A 24,022-nucleotide genomic window follows, 5' to 3' on the forward strand; every position below is an offset into this window, starting at 1 on the left:
ACTAAAGAGATTCTCTTTGCCCCATTGTATATTCTTTCCTCCTTTGTCAAAAATAAGGAATCCATAGGTGCATGGGATTACCTCTGGGCTCTCCGTCTTGTTCCATTTGTCTGCATTTCTTTTTTTTGTGCCAGTATGGCCTTGATGACTATAGCTTTGTAGTATAATCTGAAGTCAGGAAGGTTGAATCAACGCCCCCTGCAGTAGAAGGTGGAGTCTTAACAACTGGACTTAACTGCCTGGAAGGTGGACCACCAGGGAACAACAATTAATCAAATTTTGGTTTTGCTATTGAGTTGTAGTAGAGTTCTTTATATATAATTTTGGATATTAATCCTTTATCAGATATATAATTTGCAAATATTTTCTCCCATTCCATAGGCTGTCTTTTAATTTTATTGATGATTTCCTTTGCTGTGGAGATGATTTTTAGTTTGATATAGTCCCATTTGTTTATTTTTGCTTTTGTTGCCTTTATTAAGGAGCTTACTACCCTCTGTTTTTTCTGTAGTAATTTCATGGTTTCATATGGTAATTTCTTTAATTTTTTGAGGACCTGCCAAACTGTTTTTCATAGCAGCTGAACTACTTTACATTCCCAGTGTACCAACAATGAACAGGGATTTCATCCTTATCAACACTTGTTATTTTAAACAATTTTATTGTTTGTTATTAAAATTAATACGAGAAAATTGTTATTGAAATTTTTAGCCATTTTAGTAGATTGGATTGGCACCTCACTGTAGTTTTGAATTAAATTACCCTAATGACTAGTGACAGAGAAGGCAATGGCACCCCACTCCAGTACTTCTGCCTGGAAAATCCCATGGACGGAGGAGCCTGGTGGGCTGAAGTCCATGGGGTCGCTAAGAGTCGGACACGACTGAGCGACTTCACTTTCACTTTCACTTTTCACTTTCCTGCATTGGAGAAGGAAATGGCAACCCACTCCAGTGTTCTTGCCTGGAGAATCCCAGGGACGGGGGAGCCTGGTGGGCTGCCGTCTATGGGGTCGCACAGAGTCGGACACGACTGAAGTGACTTAGCAGCAGCAGCAATGACTAGTGATGAGTATCTCCCTGTGCCTTTTGGCTATTTGTATTCCTTGTTTAGAGAAATATCTTTTCAAATCCTTTTCTCATTTTTAAATTGGGCTTTTTACTTTTTTAATAATGTTCTTAGATTTTTATGAAGTTTTAGGTTTCCATGAAGACTAATTTATCTTCTGTTGCTTGTGCTTTTGGTGTTTTGTCTAAGACTGCACTGTCTAATCAGAAGTCATGAAAGTTTATCCTTTTATTTTCTTCAAAAAGTTTTACTCCTTTAGCTTTTGATTTAGATGTATTGGTGCATTTTCAGCTAGTATCTCAGTAAATGGTGTGAGGTAGAAGTCCAGTTTCATTTGTTTAACTGGACATCCAGTTGTCTCAGCACCATTAGTTGAAGAGATTATTCTTTTCCTCCTGAATTGTTTTAGCATCATTGTGGAGGATCAGAAAAGTCAATTGATCATCAGTATGTGGGTTTATTTCTGGATTCTCAATTCTTTTTCATTGTCTGTCTATCCTGAGCCAGTACCAAACTCTCTTTATTCATGTAACTTCATAGTAAGTTTTGAAACCAGGGAGTTGAGTTTTCCAACTTCAGCTCATTATTTTCAGTATTGTTTTGGCTATTTGAAGTACCTTGAAGTTCTTATGAATTTGAGGATTGACTTTTCCATTTCCGCAAAAAAGTCTGTTGGAATTTTGATAGTGATTGCATTGAATATATGTAGATTGCATTGAGGCAGTATTGCTATCTTAATGTTTTCCAATCCACTAACTCAAATGTCTTTACTTGTATTTAGGTCGTCTTTGATTTCTTTCAAAAATGTTATGTAGGTGTCTGGGTCCATGTTTTTTACTTCCTTGGTTAAATTTATTCCTATATATTTTATTTTGGATGCTATTGTAAATGGAATTATTTTCTTAATTTCTTTTTTGGATTGTTCATTCATGTTCATAGAAACTCAGCTGTATTTTTGTGTGTGGATTGATTTAATTTTGTATCATGCAACTTTGCTGCATTCATTTGCTAACTCTTTTAGTTTCTCTGTGTGTTTATTCTTTGGCATTTTCTCTCTAAGATCAAGTTATCTGTTAAGAGACAGTTTTAATTCTTCCTTTTCAATTTGAATATCTTTTATTTCTTTTTCTGGTATAATTGTTCTGGCTAGAACTTGCTGTACAGTCTTGAATAGCAGTGGTTAAAAAAGGCATCCTTGTCCTGTTTCTGATCTTAGGGGGAAAGTTTTCAGTCTTTGTTGACTATAATGTGGAATCTTCATAAATGCCCTTTATCGTTTTGAAGAAATTCTATTTTTCTCTGAGGTTTTTTCCCCCTAATCATAAAAGCATGTCTAATTTTGTCAAATGGTTTTTCTGTATGAGTTTAAAAGATCATGTGATTTTTTTTTTTTTTAATTTCTATGGTACATTATAATGCTTCATTTTCTTATATTGAACCACCGTTGCATTCTTTGGATAAATCTCACTGAGTTATGTTGTATAATCTTTTTAATATGTTGTTTGGTTTGATTTGCTAGTAATTTGGTAAGGATTTTTTACATTGGTATTCATAAGGGAAATTAATCTATAGTTTCCTTGCATTGTCTTTGTCTGCCTTTGGTGTCAGGGTAATACTGACCTCATAAATTGAGATAGGAATTGTTTTCTCCTGTTTTTTAGGAAGACTTTGAGAAAGATTGCTGTCAGTTCTTTAAATATTTGGTAGAATTTACACGTCTAGTCTTAGACTTTTCTTTTGGAGAAGTTTCTGATTTACTCATTCAAGCTATGTATTTTTTATTGGTGTATTCAGATTTTCTATTTAAGGCCCTTTTGGCAATTTGTGTGTTTCTAGGATGTGGTTCATTTCATCTAGGTTGTTTAATTTGTTGATATTCAGTTCTTAGTATTATGTTTATAATCCTACTTTTTATTTTTGTAAGGCCAGTTGTAATGTTCCTGCTTTCATTTCTGATTTTAGTTATTTGTGTCTTTTTTTTTTTGTCAATGTAACTAAAGGTTTTTCAGGTGTGTTGCTCTTTTCAAAGAAACAACTTCCAGTTTCATTGAGTTTGTTTTTCCCTCTAATTTTCTGTCTCTTTTTTTAGTTCTCTAAGATGTAAAGTTAGCTTATTGGTTTTAGATTTTTTTTTTTAACGTAGACATTTACTGCTATAAATTTTCCTCTGAAACTTTGGTGCGTATCAAAAGTTTTTGTGTTTTTTATTTTTATTTATCTAATTAAGCAGTTTCTAATTTTCATTTTGATGACTACTTTGACCTGTTGGTGTGTAAGAAGAGTATATTGTTTAATTTACATACTTGTGAATTTTACAGTTTTCTTTTGTTACGCTTTTCAAGTGTTTTCCATTGTAGTTGGAGAAGATACTTTGTATGTCATTCTTTATGAATTTACTGAGACTTGTTTTGGGTCTAATACAGGCTCTATTCTTGAGAATGTTCCACGTGCTCTTGAGAAGACTGTGTAGTCCACTGTTGTTGGGAGTGTTTTGTATGTTTGGTAGATTTATGGTGTTAAGTCCTCTACTTCCTTATTGGTCTGTCCAGCTGTTCTATTCATTATGGAAAGCGGCATATTAACATCTTCAGTTATTATTTTCGAGCTGTCTTCTACTTACAGTTCCATCAATGTATTCCAGATATTTTGGGGCTCCGTTTGTTTTATGTTTATAAGTATCTTTTTGATGAGTTGACCTTTTTAAAATTAATATTTAATGTCTTTCCTACTGTAACAATTTTTGACATCACATTTTGACTATAAATTGGTGGAAATAAGTCCTTATTAGTATTTTCTTAAGTTTTTAGTTACTAGCCAAGTAATAAGACTGACTTCTTATTGGGAATTATCCAGTGCTGTGGGTTTGCTGACATTGCGTAGATGGAAAACTATTGAACAGGAAAATTGACTGTAGATGAATGAGTTTTTTTTGTTTTTTTTGTTTTAATACTGCAGGTTCATTAATCTCTTTCTGGCTTCACTGGATTCTGTGACTTTGATTTTATTTTTGTCATAACCACTAAAAAATTTTGACTTTCTTAATTGTCCTCTGGGCCATATACAAGTTTTCTTTACATGCTTTAAAGACCTGCAGTCCTGTCCCAATTCAAATTCCTATGTTAGAAATTTTAAAAAGATGAAAGACATGCAGCCTTTGGAATTGGAGACTTAGAGACTTGTGTTCTGGTAACATCTTTGAATCTTCAATAAGGTATTTATTGTCTCTGGCCTGTTTCTTTATCTTTGAAATGGGAAAAATGATGTTTATTCAGGCTGGTTCTTTAATTTAGTCAACTATGGTCTTGAGAGTACAGTGCTGGGTGGAACAAAATCTCTGCCCTCATGGTTGTTTTGAGCCCTAAATGAGTTTGTGTGTGTAAAGAACCTGTCAGTACTCTGGCATTTCTTTTTCTTTTTATATTTTATATTTTTATATTTTTCTTTTTATTTTTGAGTTTTGAAAATATTTCTGAAATAGTTTTTGTATTTCCTCATTCCACTGGATTTCCCTTCTGCCCCCTCTAGTTTAGACTTGTCTTTCATTCCCAGATTATGGCCTGTCAGCATTGTTGCTGTTGTTCAGTCGCTCTGTCGTGTCTTGACTTTTTGTGACCCTGTGGACTGCAGCACACCAGGCTTCCCTGTCCATCACCAACTCTTGGAGCTTGCTCAAGCTCATGTCCATTGAATCAGTGATGCCATCCAACCATCTCATCCTCTGTCATCCCCTTCTCCTGCCTTCAATCTTTCCCAGCATCAGGGTCTTTTTCAGTGAATCAGGTCTTTGCATCAGTTGGGCAAACTATTCAGGATTGAATTCCTTTTGGATTGACTGGTTTGATCTCCTTGCTATCCAAGGGACTCTCAAGCGTCTTCTCTAACACCACAGCTCAAAAGCGTCAATTCTTCAGTGCTCAGCTTTCTTTATGGTCCTACTCTTAAATCCACATGACTGCTGGAAAAACCATAGCTTTGACTATATGGACCTTTGTTGGCAAAGAAATGTGTCTGCTTTTTAATATGCTGTCTAGGTTGGTCATAGCTTTTCTTCCAAGGAGCAATTGTCTTTAATATCATGGCTGTAGTCACATCTGCAGTGATTTTGAAGCCCAAGAAGATAAAGTCTGTCACTGTTCCCATCGTTTCCCCATCTATTTGCCATGAAGTGTTGGGACTGGAGGCCATGATCTTCATTTTTTGAATGTTGAGTTTTAAGTCAGCTTTTTCACTGTCCTCTTTTTATCAAGCGGCTCTTTAGTTCCTCTGTTTTTTTTTTTGCCATAAAGGTGGTGTCATCTGCATATCTGAGGTTATTGATATTTCTCCCGGCAGTCTTGATCCCAGCTTGTGCTTCATCCAGCCCGACATATCGGATGATGTAGTCTGCATATACATCACAGAATCTAGTTAAATAATCTATGACCTGTCAACCTAATTTTCCTGAAATCTCATTTGTCTAAGTACTCTTTCAAAAATCTTCAACGATATCCTACCTCATTGAGGGTGAATTTCTTTACCTAACTTTCAAGGTCTCTCTAACCTGATTGCTAAGAAAACTTACTTTCTATTTGTAATAAAAATAATCACTGACATTTGTTAAGGGTTTACTATGTGGATGGCACTTCTAAGAGTTTTACATATATTCTTTGTCTTTTGTGATAAGTACTTCTGTTATCCCATTTTTTATATATGAAAAAAGTGAGTCACAAAGAAGTTAAGTAATACGCATAAGATCAGATCATGCAGCTAGGAAGTATCAGAGGCTTGAATTTAATTCAGGCTTAATAGCCAGTATTTTAAACTACTACTCTTTTATACCTGTATCTCTGTTTGAATACCACTACCTCTTTTTCATTTTTTTATCTAGTTTTGTTTTGGTTACCCTTTTTTAGGAATGCCTTTTTCTTCTTGTACACCTTCTATTCACATTTTACATGTTATTCACACATAATGCCACTCCTGCCTGTGGAACTTTCATTTATAGACACCTTCTCTGATGGTAGAGACTGTTACTGAAAGTTTTCTATATTTTAGCACCATGGTAAGTGTTTAATACATATGGTTTTGGTTTCTGGTTTCACAATATTACCTTTTGGTTCTTTTTGTTCTTCTGAAGAATTGAAAGGGAATTTATAGCTAGACTAATAGTTTGTCACATAGCCTTAACCTAAAAAGAAGAAATAAAATCCTCTTATGTGCCTTTAAATAATCATAATAACATGAATGCTTTTGGATAAATTTATATAAAAGTACTGTAGGATGGGCTACAATGTAAGGCCTAAAAGGGAAGTATTAATACAAATAAAAATTTTCTTTTAATGAAAGTCATTTTTAATAGGTGTCTGAACTCAGAACAGGAGCTGCAGAAGGACTAGCCAAGCTGATGTTCTCTGGACTTTTGGTCAGCAGCAGGATTCTTTCTCATCTTGTCTTGTTATGGTACAACCCTGTGACTGAAGAGGACATTCGACTTCGACATTGCCTCGGCGTGTTCTTCCCCATGTTTGCTTATGCAAGCAGGTATTTAGTCATATTGATAAACCAAAGTCTAGCTTGAAATTGAATCCAGGCTCCTCATGAGTCATAGTTATAGTATTTTGCTGTTAGTTTTCTTTTTCTTCAGTGGTAAATGAGAAGAATTTACCTAGATTCTATCTACCTGAATTATTTGGCTCTTTCCTAGATAAACATGTAGTATGTCTTGATAGGGTGAATTTTGCATATAATGTTTTTAAAGAATCATATGCTTTTTCTTTGGTAACATACCTTGAATTGTTTTTCAATAGGACTAACCAGGAATGTTTTGAAGAAGCCTTTCTTCCAACTCTGCAAACACTGGCCAATGCCCCTGCGTCATCTCCTCTAGCTGAAATAGATATAACTAATGTTGCTGAGTTACTTGTAGATTTGACAAGACCAAGTGGGTTAAATCCTCAGGCCAAGAATCCCCCAGATTATCAGGTGGGTGAGTATATTAGCCTATGGATGGTAAGGGTAGTAACTAGCATGCAGGTCACTGCTTTGGTAAAATAATCCTTCTGATAGTTTCTTTAAAATAGAGAGGCTGCATATTGATCTTAAAATTTCTGGCGTAAGTGGTAGTACATAACACTAAGAAAAGAAAAATGTCTTTTGCAACTGTGTCGGGGGACCTAGAGAGTGTTTTGTCTGAAATAATTTGAAATAATTCAGACAAAAGACAAATACTCTGTTAATTACTTATTTGTGGAATCTAAAAAATAAAAAGAATGAATATGACAAACGGATATAAAGTAGAGACTAGTGGTTATCAGAGAAGAGAGGGGAGGGATAAGACAGAGATAAGGGATTAAGAGACACAGACTACTATTTATAAAATAAACTACAAGGATATACTGTACAGCAGGGAAATGTAGCCATTACTTTAAAATAATTTGAAATGGAGTATGTTCCATAAAAATACTGAATAACTGTCATGCACCTAAAACTAATATAATGTTGTAAATTAACTACATTTTAATTTAAAAAGGCCTTTTGGGAAATGGGGAGATATCATATAAAAATAAAAATGCTAACATTTTTGATACTGAACGAAAATTACCAAAAATTCTTCATTTTTACCATCCCCTCCCCACCTCGTGCTGGCTGTTACTCATTTTGAATAATGACCTGTTATGTAGGGCTCATTGAGTGCTCAATTATTGATATACCTGCTATGTTTCTGATACAAGGAAGGGGAATTCAAAGGATGAAACTCACCTGAAGCTTAGTTTTGTTTTTAATTTAGAGAAGATACAGTTAGTGCATACTCTCGCACAAATTAAATGTAAGCTGGTTTTTAACCCTTTAATATCATTTAATCAAACATTCACCATATTGAAAATTAATGTGTTATGAATTATTTCAGATGTCAGTATATTAAGTTGAAGGTATTGGTCTTTTGTTTTAATTGATATTTTAGTTTTTGATATTTAGTGACTGAATACCTTATTTGAGTTACTAAGTTACATGTTATTAGAAAGAAGATTACAAAAATTAAGACAAAATATAGTAAGGGTCAGTGATATAGCTAAGTGCTTTAGCATTTTAGAAGATGGCAAGTTTCATGTGCTTTGGATGGTAAGTTAGGCATTACTAGTTTTAAATCTCGCTGAGTAAAATTTACTTAGGCCTTGTTTGGATTTGAGGAGTGGTTTGGATACAGAAAAAGACCCAGTGCAGGTGATCAAATGTAGCTAGTTTTATAAGTCATGTTGGGGAACTGTGGAAAAATCTTTACAGCTAAGGGTCCTGAATAGGCCTGTTAGGGCAGAACATTAGGATAGGGAATTTGGAGTTGACTATTTGCAGGGAGTATAATGAAAGGCTTAATGGGATAATAGTCATTATTGGGAAGATTAATTTGATTGTCAGTTTCATTAGGTGTGGTGAGTTGGTAAGAGGAATAGAGAATATTAATAAAGAGAGCAGTTAAAAAATTGGTTTTAGGAAATAAATGCTTGTAGAAAGAGAATAGAAAGTAGTAGTAAAAAGTAGTAGAAATTGACATAGAAAAAAAGTTGCTGTACAGAAGCCTAGCAGAAAGAGCTTTGAGGCGGGGGAATTGGAAGAATCCAAGATAACTCTGAGGTCCTAGGTGTGGATGACAGAAGACCTCAAGAACCTGTTGACATTAGGGTGTACTCTTATGAGCAGCATCTTGGAGGAATGAAGGAAATAGATTGGGTAGAGGAAAATTGAACTGTCATGCAGTCTTAAGGTCTCAGCTGATCTCACAGGAAGTTCCAGAATTAGGAGTGTTCTTTGCTTTGTCCAGAATTGAGATAAGGCTGGGCTGTTGTACCTGTACATCTACCAGTTACTGAATGTGGATTAACCCTTGGGGAGGAAGTGTGACCTTAAGCTTGGTTCAGTCTACATGTGGGAACTTTTAGCCTCTAAAACTCAAGGTAGCCTGGAGCGTGAATGGTTCAGTACACATTGTACCACAGCATCTACTATAAGAAGGGGAGCTTACATGAGGAGGGTTATGTTAATTTTGTTTTAGACATTTGGAAATGATATGTAGGACTGTATTACAAAGTTACCATTTCAATTTACCAGTATTTTTCTCTTGATTTGCCAGGCCTTAACAGTTCATGACAATCTGGCTATGAAAATTTGCAATGAGATCCTAACATGTCCACATTCACCAGAAGTTCGGGTCTATACGAAAGCTTTGAGTTCTTTAGAACTCAGCAGCGATCTTGCTAAAGATCTTCTGGTTGTGCTGAATGAGATTCTGGAGGTAAGTAGTTTCTAGTCACTCTTAATGTGTATATGTTTTTTTTTATCAAAGTAGAATTTACATTCTATTAAATTTATACATACATTAGTATTTGGTGCTCATTTCTTGAAGTAAATATTTCCTTCATAAATTTCATAGAATTTTTAGAATGCTTTATTAATTTTATCATTATATAGTTTTTTAAAAGGTTAGAAAATGCTGCATTAAAAAATATGCTGCATAAAAAATGCATAAAATTTTTTTTTTTTTACAGCAAGTAAAAGATAGAACATGTCTAAGAGCTCTTGAGAAAATCAAGATTCAGATAGAAAAAGGAATTAAAGAACATAGTGACCAAGCTGTAGCAGCACAGGATGACATCACAACTATGACTGTTCTTCAGAGTGAAGATGGTAACGATATAGTAACCTGAGTATTTATAAGATTCTCCTCCTCTAACATATAAGTGATAGATGTCAGAAATGGAAGAGTTTTTCTAATTAAATTCACTTGGGAAAGTGTATGAATATTACTGATAAGTGTTTATTGTACTTGTATAGATTTTTTATGTACATTTCTCACCATAATACCATGCCTACTATGTTCCTAAGAGTTTTGTTTGCTTATTTTCCAGTGTTCACACTTGGAACATTTACTTATGGTACATTTTCAGTAGCTGCTTTTGGGACTGATTGTCACTGACTTGGTCATATTTTATGAGGCTATTTTTAATAATTATATTATTTCCTTTAATAGAAAAGAATAAAGATGTATACATAACTCCTGTCAAGGAAGTAAAAGCAACTCGAACGAAATCCACTCAGCAAAAGACCAACAGAGGTAATAACATGGATTGTACAACTTTATAACTTTTCAGTTTTGTTATCGAATGAAATACTTTGTTTCCTTGGGTAAGTGTAAAGATTTTTCAGTGTCTTGCTGCTGCTTCTGCTAAGTCGCTTCAGTCGTGTCCGACTCTGTGTGACCCAATAGACGGCAGCCCACCAGGCCCTGCCGACCCTGGGATTCTCCAGGCAAGAACACTGGAGTGGGTTGCCATTTCCTTCTCCAATGCATGAAAGTGAAAAGTGAAAGTGAAGTCACTCAGTCGTGTCTGACTCTTCGCAACCCCATGGACTGCAGCCTACCAGGCTCCTCCGTCCATGGGATTTTCCAGGCAAGAGTACTAGAGTGGGTTGCCATTGCATATCCTTAAGTTTCTTTTTGATTTGTTTCAGCTTATATTAGGTTTTACTTTGTTTCTAAAAAAGGTAATAACTGTTGCTTCAAGTGCTTTTGATTGAAAGAAGTATGATGCAAAAGATCTGTTGAAAAGGACTGTTTGAGTTAAACTAAGATTTATCAGTTGTTTGCTCTCTGTCCTTTATATGATTAAGCATTTTTGTCCCTTTTATCTTCCTAGTATTTTTCTGGGCTTCTATTTTCCTTTTATTTCATGTTTTCCCAATGTAATTTATTTTCCAAGGGATATCCAACAATAAGGGATTTGTTGGAATAAAGTAAATGTTGACTATTTAGGGGTCACTTAGAAAAAAAATCTGAAAATCAAGGTCTTTTTAATCTTTTATTATTTTCTTATTACAAAAGCAATGCATGCTTGTTACAGAAGAATCAGAAAACACATCCAAGCAAACTAAAGAATGCTAATAATTCCATTCATGAGTCAACCATTAAAAAAATTTTTTTTGAAGCCCTTTTCTATTAAGATTTAATTATTTCTAAATGGAATCTGGCCATGATATGGTTTTGAAGCCAGTTATTTGAATGCTGATTGCTAGATATTGTTCCATATCAGTCCCATATTGTTGGATGTTTTCTTGGGGATAACTGCGTTAGAAGTTTACAAGCAAATATGTAATGTTGGAAGAAAACAAAAGTCTCAATTGAATAAGTATGGTATATAAATTTCAACCAAATGACCATACTGAATAATTTGGCTTTGATCAGACTGCTTTTAGTCAGATATACTACACGAATTCCACCTCTTTTTTTAATAGCTCAAATTTCATTTGTATATGATATTTTATTATCATAAATGAGGATCATCACAGGCCACTTAACTTTGTAAATTTCTATCAGGTAGAATTTTTGTAACCCCCTCCAGCATATAAAGGCCTTAATTTTATTCTGAAATGTTTTAGGGCACACATTTGAATTGCCCTTGTAATTTGAATATTTTGAATATTTTCTTGTAAAATTTTAATATTTTACAAGAAACCATATCTTACTGATTGAAGTTCTATTTCTTTAGGACCTGTTTTATGGGCTTAATCTGTATTTCTAACCTTATCATTAGGTCTACATATGCCTTGTGCCATAAGGGGTACACTCTTTATGTAGCATTTTTCACATGCTTCGTTTCCCCAAATGAATTTAACAGAATTTCCCTCCGTATAACTCAGTTTCCATCTTTTCCCTTGCCTATTGTCAGAGCTTACATAAGAAATTAGTAAAATTTTAATCTTACTTGGGTTCCATTTCTCTATGGTATTGGTACTTTGTATCAAGGTGTCTGGGGACCAGGAGGGAAGGGTGGTGAAGAGGGGAAAATAAAGGGTGGGTAGTTGAGAAAATAGCTTTAAAATGAGCAATTGATAATGAGTTATATACTGTCTTTAAGGACGGAGAAAAGTGGTAGCTTCAGCTAGAACGAACAGAAGACGTCAGACTGTTGAAGCTGAGGCTAACTCTGAAAGGTATGCCATGTACATCTAGAATATGTAAAGAAGCCTATCTTCATTTTTTTAAAAATTATCTAGAAGTTAAAAAAATTGTAGTTTGCTTATACTGTGAATATATAACAAGATAATCTGAAAATGTATATTTTTAGATTATCCAGGAGTATTTGACTTCCTCTGGTTTGTGTGCTTTTCCTATTGGTTGACATGACTTTTAGTACTATGTAATTATTTTTATGTTCAAATTATATTTCCATCTGTTCATCTAATTAAAAGATCACGTATGTATGACATCTCTGAATTTGAATTGGCAAACTACTGAGATTTAGATTTGGGTTCTCTACATTTATAATGATAGAATAATTCTGCCTGTAATTTGGATGGTGTTAGTGGTATAATTTATTTTTGATTTCTGCCAATAAGCCACTGTTGGAAGCTGAATGTTTACAGCTGTCTTGTGTTCATTCATTCATTCATAGGTAAAATGTATATATTTTCAGTATATAATTTTAAAGGTATATATATTTTCAGTATAAAATTTTTAAATTGAAAAAGTATCTTTTGGGGATACTTGCTGTTTAGTGTTTTAGGAATTTATTTGCCTAAATAAATACAACTTATTTTTTTCACTACTTGAGTATCCCATAAAATTCTTGGGCAGTTGCTATGGTTCCTGTTTAATTATAGGCTTCATTATAGAAATTTAAGTTTTTGTTTTTTGCTTTATTCTGTATAATACCAGGTCAGTGTTTCTTGGTTTTGAGATTTTAGTTTTAAGCTCAATGGAATCAGGATATCAATCACACACTGATAGAATGACAGAAACAAAATTTTATTTATAAACAAACTTGTTTTAAAGCTTATATTTAAATTGGTGTATTTCAACATCTGTTTAGTGATCATGAAGTTCCAGAATCAGAAATGAAGATGAGATTACCAAGACGAGCCAAAACAGCAGCACTAGAAAAAAGTAAACTTAACCTTGCACAATTTCTCAATGAAGATAAAAGTTAGGAGAAGAAATGATGGAGGTGGAGTCCTTTGAAAAATGGCCTTTAAAATTATGTTCAGTTCTTTGCTTTAATAAAGTTACCCTTGTATGAAAATTAAAGTCTGATTCTTGCAGAAATTTCTGGTGTGCGATTCCACATTGTTTTATCCTGTATTGAATCTATAAGTGTGCTTACTGCTCCATCTGCTATCAATCAATCATGGATTTAATAAGAATCTAAGGTGGGCCTGGGAACCTGCCTTTTAACAGGTCTCCCAGGTGATCCTTATGAATTTTCATGTTTAAAATCATGGCATATGGGCAACATCTAAGTGTAATTAGCGGCTGCTTGCTTTGAGAAACGACTTAGCTGTGGCATATCCAACATAGATAATAACACCTCAGAACACATTTTTAAAATGACATCTTAAGGACAAATAAATACCACAAACTAGCCAGAAACAAGCTTATTTCCAGGGAAGACTAGTATGATGAACCAGAGTCCCCAGCATCCAAGTTCAAAAGTTATCATTTTTTGATCCTTACACTTTAAAATATTTTGATAATGCTACTTGTATAGGTGATTTTTTTCCCCAAAGTGTTTGCATATGAGAGCCCAAGTTTGCTTATGTTGATGGTTCCTTGGTTAGGGAGATGTTCACATATATGTATTAATGATGGGGTTTTCTGTGTTTGGGATATAACAAAATATTTATTGTGAGTGATTAAAAAATACTAGTAGGAAAAGAATGTGACAGGAAGTTCACTACATACTAATTTATGAGCACTATTTCTTCAACTGTAAATTTATTTTCTGAATAAAATTGGCACTTGCCTGACTTAAGAAACTTACTCTGTCAAATCAGTCCTCTTTCCTTGTGTTAATACCCAACAAAACGTCTTTTACCCTCTGATAATCTAATTATTCAGAACAGAAATAACCTAACATTGGATCTATTTTAATAATTGTGCTTTTTTTAAGGTTTATTTCTGAGAGGCCATTTCTTTAAGGTGATGTTCTCTGATGGAGCTGAAGTTAAGACTGCTGTGCTTTTCTGGGCCAGATTGCTATGTTACATATGTATATATGCTTTATACAACTGAGAAATATAAAAGGAGCCCAGAAGTTACAAAGAATGCTTATTAAGCTAAAAGGAGAATGAAGATATGGTGGTGATACAAAACAGTGAAAAACAGGTGATTGTTTTTCATTCTGTTGGCTGTCTTTTCCTGTGCTTCAAATTCTTTATGTAAGCCTTTTTGATAAATCCCTGTCATTTAAAAAATTATTTGGGGGGTGGGGTAGGTTGGGATAAATAAGGTCTTAAAAGGTATGCTATAAGTAAAAGTCTTTTTATAATCTCAATAAACTAAATCCCTTTTAATCCATAGCTATCCAAAGGGAAGCAGCCATATTCTTACATACTTACATGGACCACCATACCACAGCTTGCTTTCTCTGGCATGGAAAAATAACTTTAAGCACCAAACTTTGAGTATTCTTACTATTCAAGTTTTAGACACAATCACATAAGCCAATGGTGAAGCTATGCTTTGCACTACTAAAGGAATATTATCCTCATTTTAGGACATCCCTTTACACTTTAAAATAAATGGCTAGAATACAATAAAATCAATAGATGTAAATCCATTTACCATTTTTCATTCAAAACTGATAACTTAAAAAAATCAAACAGTATTCTTATCTGCAAGAGGCACAGATATGCTGAAGAGTAAACATGCAGTTGTGCCATTGCTCTTAAAGCCCACAGACTTCATAGGTTTAAAAGTACAGAGAAATAACTGATCAGATTCTCCCTATGAATGAAACACTTGATGATAAACTATGATCAATTTTCTATACATATATAACTTTGAAAGAGATACTTCTAAGAGATACCTTTGCCTTTTACCAATTTGCTTCGAGGTAGTTGGTATCCACCTGTTAGACAACTGTTCATGGGTCAGGTCATCAGAAGTCTTTACAGCACTAGCCTTCTAAATTTCACAATGCATTATATATTAAGACTTTGTGTACAGAAATAAAACGGGACAATTATATATTTAGGGTGTAAAAAATTCACAAAATGCCATTAAAAAGAGAAACATCAAAATCCATTTGTACTGCAAAATTCCACAATGGTCTGGCATAAAACATGTAAAAAATACAAAAAATATAATCAAAATGATTAATGATTTTATAGACAAATCACAAGACCGGAAGTATTTCAAAATCAATAAATGCTATTGGCAGAAAGAACGTTGATGTACAAAATAAGGATAGTGCAAGAAGAACTGCAATCTATTTCTCTTCACTTTTGAGATTTTGGTTATGAACTGTACAGCTTGCTAGAGATGCTGCTGTCAACTTCAGATTCCATTCAATGGGATGATTAAGGCACATCTTAATGGGGCTCAGAGGGCAACTTGCTGTATTCCCATCAGACAAATTCAGTTTCTCATCAGTTTTCACTTGTAGCATGCTGGAAAAGAAAAGTGTAAAGCACTTTAGTTTTGCTTTCATTTCAAAGAAATGATCAACCTTAGAAAACTCAGTGGTTTTACTGTTTGGACCCCTAAACAGCATTTTTTTTTTTTTTTAAAGCTCCTGCTGCCTTAATGAACTGAATGCAACAACATAAGTAATTGAGAGCTGACTCAGATTCCCCTGAACAAAAAATAGCATATATGGATTTCATCAGTATCCCTCAGGATATTTGACCTACTGAGCTTGGCATTCAACCCTTTTAACGTTTCCTTTAACCTATCAAGGATCGCAGACACTTTGACACAAGAAGGAATTAACCTCTGTTGAATGCCTACCATATTCTAGGCACATTCACATGCATTATCCCACATTTCATTAACAACCAAGCAAGGCTGGTATAGTGTAAGCCCATAAGAGACGATAAAAGTGAGTCACAGAGTTACAGTACAAATAAAATTGAGTTGCAGGGCTGGAGCTGAAATACAGTCCTTGCTCTTTATGCCTGTCTACTAGCTCTCTGATGAGAATCTTCTCTAAAATCACAGACTTAACAGTCCAAAGGTAGCTAGCCACTCCACACGTGACGCACATGTAATCCCAAGTCTTAAGTAATAATGAAAGTCAATTCACATCTTCAGATGTGAGTCCTTATGTTTAGAAACAGCTTGATACACATTAGCTCATTTGACACGACTGATGAGTTCGACTGATGAGTTCAATTGGGCTACATCATTCCTAAGCTTTCTCTGCTACTGCTGCTAAGTCACTTCAGTTGTGTCCGACTCTGTGTGACCCCATAGATGGCAGCCCACCAGGCTCCCCTGTCCCTGGGATTCTCCAGGCAAGAACACTGGAGTGGGGTGCCATTTCCTTCTCCAATGCATGAAAGTGAAAAGTGAAAGTGAAGTCGCTCAGTCGTGTCCAACTCTTCGCGACCCCATGGACTGCAGCCTACCAGGCTCCTTCATCCATGGGATTTTCCAGGCAAGAGTACTGGAGTGGGGTGCCATTGCCTTCTCCGAAGCTTTCTCTAACTGCACGTCAATGATTCTGCCCATTAGTAAAGAGGAAGCTGAGCTGTGTAGTGTAGTGGCTTATTAGAATTGGTAAATGGCAGCAGCATACAGACTTCAGTAGCAATTTCCTGAACCCTCCTTGCAACTTCAAACAACTGACTCATTTGTCATTCCATAAACCAGAAACTTAACCTGTTAAATGGTATTTTAACAACTATCATATTTTCACTGAGTTTTCCCCACATTGTTCGTTTCACTGAATGACATTTCAATTTTTATAAATAGATATGAAACAATGACAGCCTAAAAGACTACCAATCAAAAACAGTAAATCACTTAAAAAAAGCCATATGATTAATGACAGTAATGTTTTTCCTTCCTCCAAGGACTGCCAGTCTTCATATTTATTTGTATTTTCAAAACAAAGTTTGATGTATGCCCCTTTGAGAAACTAAAGGAAGCTATACAAACCCAATCATATTAATTGAGGTACCTTGGTAGGTATGTATATCAGGTATCAAACTCCCAAATAAGAAAACAATGGCATGGATCAACAAATCGTGGTCATAAAAATTTTTCTTTTTTTTTTGCTATTTAACAAAGTATTAATCACAGAGTAATAATAACTATTGTTCTTTTCAATACTTAAGGACAATTTTTTAAAGTTACTTTTTTAGAGAGTAAACTCCAAATTTGGGAACACAAACTCTAGAGGTGCACAAAACTATACAAATGCATGGGAAAAAAAATCAGTCAAGAAAAAGAACTCAATGTTAGTACCCATATACAGATTGACATGTTTAATCAATACATACCTACCAAAAAAGTAACGTTCAAAATTTGGGCACCTGTGATCTACACAATACTAAGAATAGAACACAGCCCTTACTAAGGCTTCGAGTACCATCTAGGTTCCTTATCTGATATAGACATGGCCTTACTTTGGATAAGTACCTCTCTTCTAGCTTCCTCCCCCTTTCACCAAAGTGTGTAGTGTTAAACTAAACCTTTACATTTGTCTATAGCTCCATATAGTTTTTAAAGCATGTTGATTGACTCTCATTAGATCATCAGAAACAGGCCCGAATAAAGGCAAAGGTTGCCTGCAATGATTATGTAGACAGCTCAGCCTATTTTCAATACTTCAGTAATTTCACTCACCCTAAGACAGAGCCTCTCTCCACCATCTGCATAATGGTTTACAGAAAATGTGCATTTGGAAAGTATAAAAGGAAAAAATAATTTTTTAAGTCATGGGAATCCAAATAGTTATTATTTGTGTTTAATGATTAATGATTACAGATAATTCTAAAATATTTTTTTCATATATACAACTCTAATAATTTAAACTTGTTTTACTTATTACTGGAGGTATGTGATGGTTCATTTCTGTCATATAGACAATAAACTAAGCCAGTCACATTGCAGAAAACATTTTAGCGTAATCAAGACAAGTCTAAAAATATGACTTATATTTTATATATATATATATATATATATTTATATATATAAAAGCAGTTGCTAGATGCCAGGCATTATGCTACAAGTCTTTCTTACACTGACCTCATTCGGTTCTAACAATCATCCACTGAGGCTTAAAGAAGTAAAATGACTGACCCAAGGTCACAAAACTGAGCGAGTCTTCAGGGCCTGTGATCTGTTTATGCTATCCTGCATGCTGACTCTTGGGTTGTGATTCTGTCATGATTCTCCCTTCATGTTACTACCTACTTATCTATTTCTTTAGAATACTTAATTTCCACGTCAGGTCTATAGCCATAACCTTATCCAAGAGACCTATACGTTTACAGCATGAATTTTCTTTAAAGAGGGAGCTGCTAGTCGTATCTTAGTTTCTCAGTGGGAGAATAAAATGTCAGGGCACAGACTGACATGAGAGCCACCATGAGTGTTCTCTAGGTTAAGAGTTTCAGGGAACACAATTTACCTTTTCAAAAGAAGAAAGAAGTCTAGCTATATGCATGGATAGGCAACTCTGACATAGGATTTGGAATTTGAATAGTTACTATAATGTCCCGGAAACCATCAAATTTGAACTTATTTAATGCCAGTGGGTTACTGGTTTATTTTCCTCTGAAATTGTGTCTTCCATTGTTAATTCAGTAAAAAAAAAAATTCACTGACAGTTGTTACAGCTCAGCACTATCTTTGAGTCTGGTATCTCCACAAATCTGTCCAAAAAACATGAAAGGGCTGTCAATGTGCAAAACTAGAGCAGAGAACCTTCATGAAGTAGACAAGTGTATTCCTATGTTTTTGAGTAGTAAGTTATAAAAATGAAGTCACTGGTCTACTGGAATCTAAATTTGATGGTTCTTAGGTTCTAGGAGGCCAATATAGGACCTTGCCACAGAGAGAACTGTTTCAGTTCTACATAGGCCTGGCATTGTTCACCATCCAGGTCTGCTGGTATAAAGTTAAATCCTTAACAATATCTACCTGTTAGGAATATAAAAGTGTGTGCTGGTATCTGTTTTAAAGGGTTTTGCAGCTTGGTAAGGAGGTGGTAGGTGGGGGGGCGGGGGGGGGTGGGGAGGAGGGAGTATTCATAAATAACCAGAATTAAAAGGAGTAAAAGTAAAAGGAGTAACTAAGGACAAAGGGATTACAGAGAAGGAAGAGTAATCCTAGAAATGGATTAACATTTGAAGTAGATCTTTAGGGATGAGAATTTTAGGAAATTGGGACAGAAGGATATTTTAGATCCTGAGTTCTGATCCTAAATCAAATCACTTACCTGCTGAGTGTACACTCCTTAGCCTCCAAGTTTCAATTTAACTGGATAGTGAAGATAGAATACCACGTCTTAAGCGTAATATGATTGTTAAATGAGTTGATGTAAATAAAGCACCTGGTATAGGGAATGCATGTAATATGCCCGACTGGACACATAGTAAGGGGTCAATAAATGTGAATATTAGTACTAATAACAAAAATCAAAATAAAAAATTACATGTGTGGGGATAAACTATGGCAGATACATGTATAATCTGTTTTTACAATTTTTACTGTATTAGTTTCCCCAGTGATTCAGCAGTAAAGAATCTGCCTGCAATTCAGGAGACTTGGGTTCGATCCCTGGGTCAGGAAGACGCCCCTGGAGAGGGAAATGACAACCCACTTCAGTATTCTTTCCTGGAAAATTCCATGGACAGAGGAGCCTGATGGGCTACAGTCCATGGGGTCGCAAAAGACTCAGACATGACTTAGCGACTAAACAAGTAATTTGTATACAACAGGTTAATTTTGAATCTCTGGGCTTAAAGAGGATAAAATGTAAAAAAGCCATAGAATGTAGCCAGGTAAACATGGTGCACTAGTGAACCATGAGGCTTAATATGACCAAATAAATCCTTTCTCTTGTTGGAAACTCTCTGAGTGTTAGGTTGTACAGCTGTTGTATCTGTTTGTTTTTAAAAGATGTAATTTATCTGAAGAGTAAAATTTCCTTTTGGTAAGATAGTGATGAATTTAAAAGCTTTGGCAGATTGTTAAATTGGGAAATTTTAAGTCAGCCATTTTTCTGGATTTGCTCTTGGTTATTTGATATGGTTATCTGGAGGAGCAGAAGAACCAGGTGTTTAGGAGCAAGACCTTGAAAGCCAATAGTCTTAGAATAGAATCCTAGAGTTGCAACTTACTGCTACCAATTTTAGAAAAATTACATTTTCAATAAAAGATCAACACATGATACACGCAGTATGTGCTTACTTAGCACTACCACAATTAGTAAAGAGCAAATCGAAATAATCAAAAATCGAAGACATTTAGAATTTAATCATTTCACTAAGAAGTGAGATATCTACCTAAATTTTTAGCTAAATGGAATGAAGGAAACTGTAGTCAGATCAAAGGTACAAAACAAATTCTCTTCAGGATTCAATGAACAGTTTGCATTGCTATGTGATTTAGAAGTGATTCTCAGTCTTGTAGGGATCCCTGAATTTCTTAGTGAACTTGCATATTAGTACAACTGTGCCTAAAGCAGTATATTCAATAGGCATACATGATTCACATACCTTTATAAATAAACTAGAACATTTCAGTACTAAATTAATATGAAAGTCAAAGCAATTAGGAAGCTGTTTATCTAAAATAATGCCAATTAACTGTAGAAGATCATAGAACCTGGCATGATGTAAATGTTTTTTGACCCTGTTCCCATAGGCCTTCTCAGGAACTTATCAATGATCATCATCAATGGTTCCAACCCTTTTTCTTAAATATACCATCTGTGGCAGATTAACTAATGACTTCTGTTCTTCATCCATCACTGTATTCACTCTGCCTTATCTATTCGACCATGCCCTCCCATCCTGACTCACCTATGTGATGTGCACTGGCTTAATGGGATAATAGCAAACATACTATTTATAAACAGCAAACATGATGCTAGCTGAAGTTGAGAAACTAGACATTTACGTTCACTTTTACACTTCTGCTTCTGCCCTAAGAACATGCCTGGCTGGCTTGCTGGATGGCTATGAGAGACACAAGGAGCAGGGCTAAGCTGTTCCACTCGATTGCCAGCTAACCACAACACACTGGAGGGAGCCCAGCCAATATCCAAAGAACCTCCAGTCATACTTGCCAATCACTGACACATGAGTGAAATACTTAATTACTTTGAGCTAATGAGTTTTGGTGTGGTTTGTAAAATGTAGCCTTGTTGTGGCAATAGATAAATAATAGACCATCTCTTCTCTTTTGGATTCTCACTATCAGGTTTAAACAAGTGTAAGGTCTCTCATTCTTTAAAAAAAAAAAAAAACACCATGGTTTCACTCAATCTTTCGACCAACCTAGACCGCATATTAAAAAGCAGAGACATTACTTTGCCAACATAGTCAAAGCTATGGTTTTTCCATTAGTCATATATGGGTGTGAGAGTTGGACTATAAAGAAAGCTGAGTGCCGAAGAACTGATGCTCTTGAACTGCGGTGTTGGAGAAGACTCTAGAGAGTCCCTTGGACTGCAAGGAGATCCAACTAGTCCATCCTAAAGAAAATAAGTCCTGAATATTCACTGGAAGGACTGATGCTGAAGTTGAAACTCCAATACTTTGGCCACCTGCAAAGAACTGACTCATTTGAAAAGGCCCTGATGCTGGGAAAGATTGAAGGTGGGAGGAGAAGGGGATGACAGAGGATGAGATGGCTGGATGGCATCACTGACTCAATGGACATGCTGCTGCTGCTAAGTCGCTTCAGTCATGTCCAACTTTGTGCGACCCCTTGGACTGCAGCCCACCAGGCTCCTCCATCCATGGGATTTTCCAGGCAAGAGTACTGGAGTGGGGTGACGCTGCCTTCTCCCCAATGGACATGAGTTTGAGTAAACTCCGGGAGTTGGTGATGGACAGGGAGGCCTGGTGTGCTGTAGTCCACGGGGTTGCAAAGAGTTGGACACGACTGAGTGACTGAATTGAACTGAATATTTTTAGTCATATTACTTTAATAAGCTGTCCTATACTTGTTATCACCATTTTCTATACCTCTTATTCTTTAACCTTCTCTAACCTAGCTTCCAGGGCTTTTACTCCAGGAAACCAGCACTGAACTAAAGTCACCAATGTAATAAGTCTAACAAAGGATCTTTAGCTTTTGACCTTTTGGCTTTGTAACAACATTCAACACTTTTGGCTGTTTCTTCTGCTAGAGACTGGATTGTGACCCCCTCCCTTCCCACCACCCCTCCAATCCCCCATCCTCAGATTTATATATTAAGAGATATAGGGAGTTTAGGAGTAATTAAGGTAAAATGAAGTCATAGGGTAGGGCCATAATCCAATAATCCCTTAGAAGAAATGGAGTAGGCCTCATAGTCAACAAGAGTCCTAAATGCAGTACTTGGGTGCAATCTCAAAAAAACCCAGAATGACCTCTGTTCATTTACAAGGCAAACCATTCAAGTAACAGTAATCCAAGTCTATGCCCCAACATTAATGCCAAAGAAGCTGAAGTTGAATGGTTCTATGAGGACCTACAAGACTTTTTAGAATGAACACCAAAAAATGATGTCCTTTTCATCATAGGGGACTAGAATGCAAAATTAGGAAGCCAAGACATACCTGGAGTAACAGACAAATTTGGCTTTGGACTAGAAAATGAAGCAGGGCAAAGGCTAAGAGACTTTCTCCAAGAGAACGCCTTGGTTATACCAAGCACCTCTTCCAAAACCACAAAAGATGACTCTACACATGGACATCACTGGATGGTCAATACTGAAATCAGATTGATTATATTATTTGCAGCTGAAGATGGAGAAGCTCTATACAGTGTGCAAAAACAAGACCGGGGGAGCTGACTGTGGCTCAGATAATGAACTCCTTATTGCCAAATTCAGACTTAAATTGAAGAAAGTAGGGAAAACCACTAGACCATTCAGGTATGACCTAAATCAAATCCCTTATGATTATACAGTAGAAGTGACAAATAGATTCGAGGGATTAGGCCTGACAGACAGAATGCCTGAAGAACTATGGATGGAGGTTCGTGACACTGTAGAGGAGGTGGTGATCAAAACCATTCCAAAGAAAAAGAAATGCAACAGTGCAAAATGGTTGTCTGAGGAGGACTTACAAATAGCTGAGAAAAGAAGTGAAAGGCAAAGGAGAGAAAGAAAGATATATCCATCTGAATGCAGAGTTCCAAAGATAAGAAAGGAGAGATAAGAAAGCCTTTCTAAGTAAACAATGCAAAGAAATAGAGGAAAACAATAGAATGGGAAAGATTAGAGATCTCTTCAAGAAAATCAGATAGCAAAGGAACATTTCATGCAAAGATGGGCACAATAAAGGACAGAAATGGTATGGACTTAACAAAAGCAGAAGATATTAAGAAGGGGTGGCAACAATATACAGAAGAACTATACAAAAAAGATCTGCTAAGTCACTTCAGTCGTGTCCGACTCTGTGCAACCCCATAGATGATCCAGATAATCACGATGGTGTGATCACTCACCTGGAGCCAAACATCCTCGAGTGCAAAGTCAAGTGGGCCTTAGGAAGCATCACTATGAACAAAGCTAGTGGAGGTGATGGAATTCCAGCTGAGTTATATCAAATCCTAAAAGATGATTCTGTGAAAGTGCTGCATTCAATATGCCAGCGAATTTGGAAAACACAGCAGTGGCCACAGGACTGGAAAAGGTTTTCATTCCAATCCCAAAGAAGGGCAATGCCAAAGAATGTTCAAACTACCGCAAAATTGCACTCATTTCACTTGCTAGTAAAGTAATGCTCAAAATTCTCCAAGCGAGGCTTCAACAATACGTGAACCGTGAATTTCCAGATGTTCAAGCTGGATTTAGAAAAGGCAGAGGAACCAGAGATCAAATTGCCAACATCCACTGGATCAAAAAAGCAAGAGAATTCCAGAAAAAATCTGCTTCACTGACTACGCTAAAATTTTTGACTGTGTGAATCACAACAAACTGTGGAAAATTCTTTAAGAGATGGAATACCAGACCACCTCACCTGCCTCTTGAGAAAC

General features: G+C 35.6%; 2 protein-coding genes across 6 annotated transcripts in view; one reads left to right on the forward strand and one right to left on the reverse strand.

Annotated features, from left to right (window-relative positions):
* NCAPG (non-SMC condensin I complex subunit G) overlaps positions 1-15,259 on the forward strand; it is a 48,648-nt gene extending 33,389 nt beyond the window's left edge. For 2 of the 3 annotated variants that reach the window (XM_070372182.1, XM_070372183.1), the window contains 7 exons: positions 6,407-6,588; positions 6,855-7,029; positions 9,173-9,334; positions 9,588-9,726; positions 10,070-10,153; positions 11,955-12,030; positions 12,909-15,256. In XM_070372182.1, coding sequence (XP_070228283.1) covers positions 6,407-6,588; positions 6,855-7,029; positions 9,173-9,334; positions 9,588-9,726; positions 10,070-10,153; positions 11,955-12,030; positions 12,909-13,026 — 936 coding nt within the window. In that variant the 3' untranslated portion in view covers positions 13,027-15,256. Of the gene's footprint in view, positions 1-6,406; positions 6,589-6,854; positions 7,030-9,172; positions 9,335-9,587; positions 9,727-10,069; positions 10,154-11,954; positions 12,031-12,908 lie in introns of all 3 variants that reach the window. The other variant, XM_070372184.1, reaches the window with a different exon arrangement.
* Positions 15,260-15,305: 46 nt separating this feature from the next.
* LCORL (ligand dependent nuclear receptor corepressor like) overlaps positions 15,306-24,022 on the reverse strand; it is a 173,747-nt gene continuing 165,030 nt past the window's right edge. For 2 of the 3 annotated variants that reach the window (XM_070372175.1, XM_070372174.1), the window contains one exon: positions 15,361-15,486. Coding sequence is in view for 1 of the 3 variants with exons in the window: in XM_070372176.1 (XP_070228277.1) it covers positions 15,306-15,486 (181 nt within the window). In the remaining 2 variants the exon portion in view is untranslated. Of the gene's footprint in view, positions 15,487-24,022 lie in introns of all 3 variants that reach the window. The other variant, XM_070372176.1, reaches the window with a different exon arrangement.

This window comes from Bos mutus, chromosome 6 (genome assembly GCF_027580195.1).
Source record: "Bos mutus isolate GX-2022 chromosome 6, NWIPB_WYAK_1.1, whole genome shotgun sequence".
Classification (NCBI taxonomy): Eukaryota; Metazoa; Chordata; class Mammalia; order Artiodactyla; family Bovidae; genus Bos; species Bos mutus.